General features: G+C 44.5%; 1 protein-coding gene across 1 annotated transcript in view; it reads right to left on the bottom strand.

The window, feature by feature from the left end:
* LOC119582193 overlaps nt 1–1,988 on the bottom strand; it is a 13,488-nt gene extending 11,500 nt beyond the window's left edge. The window contains exons 1-4 of the mRNA XM_037930427.1: nt 1,643–1,988; nt 1,215–1,344; nt 332–1,061; nt 3–187 (exon numbers count right to left, since the gene is read on the bottom strand). Of these exons, the coding sequence (XP_037786355.1) occupies nt 3–187; nt 332–1,061; nt 1,215–1,344; nt 1,643–1,781 (1,184 nt within the window). The 5' untranslated portion in view covers nt 1,782–1,988. The remainder of the gene's footprint in view (nt 1–2; nt 188–331; nt 1,062–1,214; nt 1,345–1,642) is intronic.
* Between the last annotated feature and the right edge of the window lie 8 nt (nt 1,989–1,996).

The following is a 1,996-nucleotide window of genomic DNA, read 5'->3' as shown; positions in this document are numbered from 1 at the left end:
ACTCCGTCAGCGTCTGGAATAAGACGCCTTTCCTCCACATCCTGCGCTCCTCGTCCCAGTTCCCCAGCAGATGGTCTCTTGTAAAAGCTCCACACTGAAGGACACGCCATGAAACAGCCCGGAAGGACCCCTCATTACCTCCCTTTGCCTTCTTCCCCCGCAGTCTGTTTAGAGCTTCTGCCAACACCTGGGGAGACGATGACAGTGTATCTGTTCTAAGGCCTGTGACAGAACAAGTCCTTAAAACGAGACAGAATTGCTTTAGATGGATAACTATGAAGAATATAAAATAGTAAAAGAACTGCCGGTCTAGTTTATTAGATTGCTTTACCTTCCAGACGACAGATTTCCCGGCTCCCGACGGCGCCATGATACAGCAACAGTGATGAATGATAAGCAGAGAGTACATGTGCAATGCCGCTTTCATGATCGAGGCCCCGTGACTGCTAAGTTCCTCTTCCTTCCCAACTACATCCTCTTCCATTTCTTTCCCCTCCTCTTCTTTCGGGATTTGTTGTTTTTCCTTTTCTTTTTCATCAACTGTGTCTTCGGCGATCATCTGCTGCCCTTCCTGCGTGGCTCTGATGATGTCGGATTCGTCGGGCACTTCGTAGGCGAGCTTCGACTCCCCCTTGAGGAAGGCGTCGTCAGCGTCGCCGTAGCCCCACTCCAGGAGGACCTCCTTGACTGCCACTTCGATGTCGCAAGGATCGGGGTTTCCCAGGTGATCTTCGGCATCCTCCAGATCGAAAATCTTATTGAATTCCTGACGCCACAGAGCTTCCTTCTCACTCAAGAGAGGCGAGGTCACGGCATAAAGCGCCTGCGTTACGATGTCCTCGTCGCTCATTGTCTCAGGGTACAGTGGATGCCTCATCCAGAGAGAGACGGCACTAGATGAGGTCGACTTTGTGCCTCTTTCGCATTTTTCGTTTTCTTTTTCGTCTGCGGTTTCCGTTTTTGATGAATCTTCTTCAGAATTCTCGTATTCTTTTACCTCTTTCTTCGCTTGTGACGTGTGTCTGATGTCGCAAGAAACACGAGCGGTTGCCTGAACCAGTCTGATGGAAGACGTGATAAAACATCAACATTCTCATCACAACTTGTAATAACACCTGCCTCAGTATTCCACCGACCTTCAAATATTTATCTAATACACCCATTAGTTACACGATATGTTTATAATTTTATCAGAAGCCAGAATCAAGCCTCACCTGGCCAGTGACGTAGGAGGCGCCACGTCAAGGAGGTTCGTCAGCTGAACAAAACAGGTGCGCGCTTTTTGCAAATATTCCCCAGACAGACAAAACCCTCGTCCGAATAGCATGGCCTCTAGTAGCGTGTCTGGATGAAAGAGGAAAAAATGGAAGCGTAATTTAATTCAAGGAAATTTATTTACGAAGATTATTCATTTGATATAAGTTGAGGGATTTTAGTTGACGCAGTTTAATCTAATTCTCATTTTTCCCAACACTTGATAATGAGCATAGAAGCCGTGCTGAATAAACTGTGAGAAACATATAAATTTACAAAAGTTAAATGAGACAATGTATAATTCCATTCTCAACAGTTACCCTTAATTAAACCACTAATTAACCTTACTTAAACCACTAATAAAACACATGCACTGCATAACACTTACTCAGCGTGGGCGGGCAGACCGAGACAGAGGTAAGGTGCGGCGTAATGGGGTGGTTCAGTAACGGATATGATGACGTCACCGTTACATCATCCTGTGACGTCACACTCATAAACAAAGTGAACGAGTCGACCAAGTTCATCTCTTGTCCATCAATCACACCTCTAAAAAGGTTAAAACGGATTTAAAAGAATTTAGAAAAGACAAAACCGATAAAAAAAAGACTTAGAAAATATAAGACGGATTAAAAAAGGGGGGTGCTTACCCAGAACAAAACAAAGTCAAACATCCCTTTTAGAACTTTCGGGAAAAAAGAAAAAAATCAACCATCCCAAAAATTACACACAATACTCACAT

The sequence above is a fragment of the Penaeus monodon genome, chromosome 15 (genome assembly GCF_015228065.2).
Source record: "Penaeus monodon isolate SGIC_2016 chromosome 15, NSTDA_Pmon_1, whole genome shotgun sequence".
Classification (NCBI taxonomy): Eukaryota; Metazoa; Arthropoda; class Malacostraca; order Decapoda; family Penaeidae; genus Penaeus; species Penaeus monodon.
Note: the sequence above shows the minus strand (reverse complement) of the source record. Positions and strands in the feature narration are given on the sequence as shown.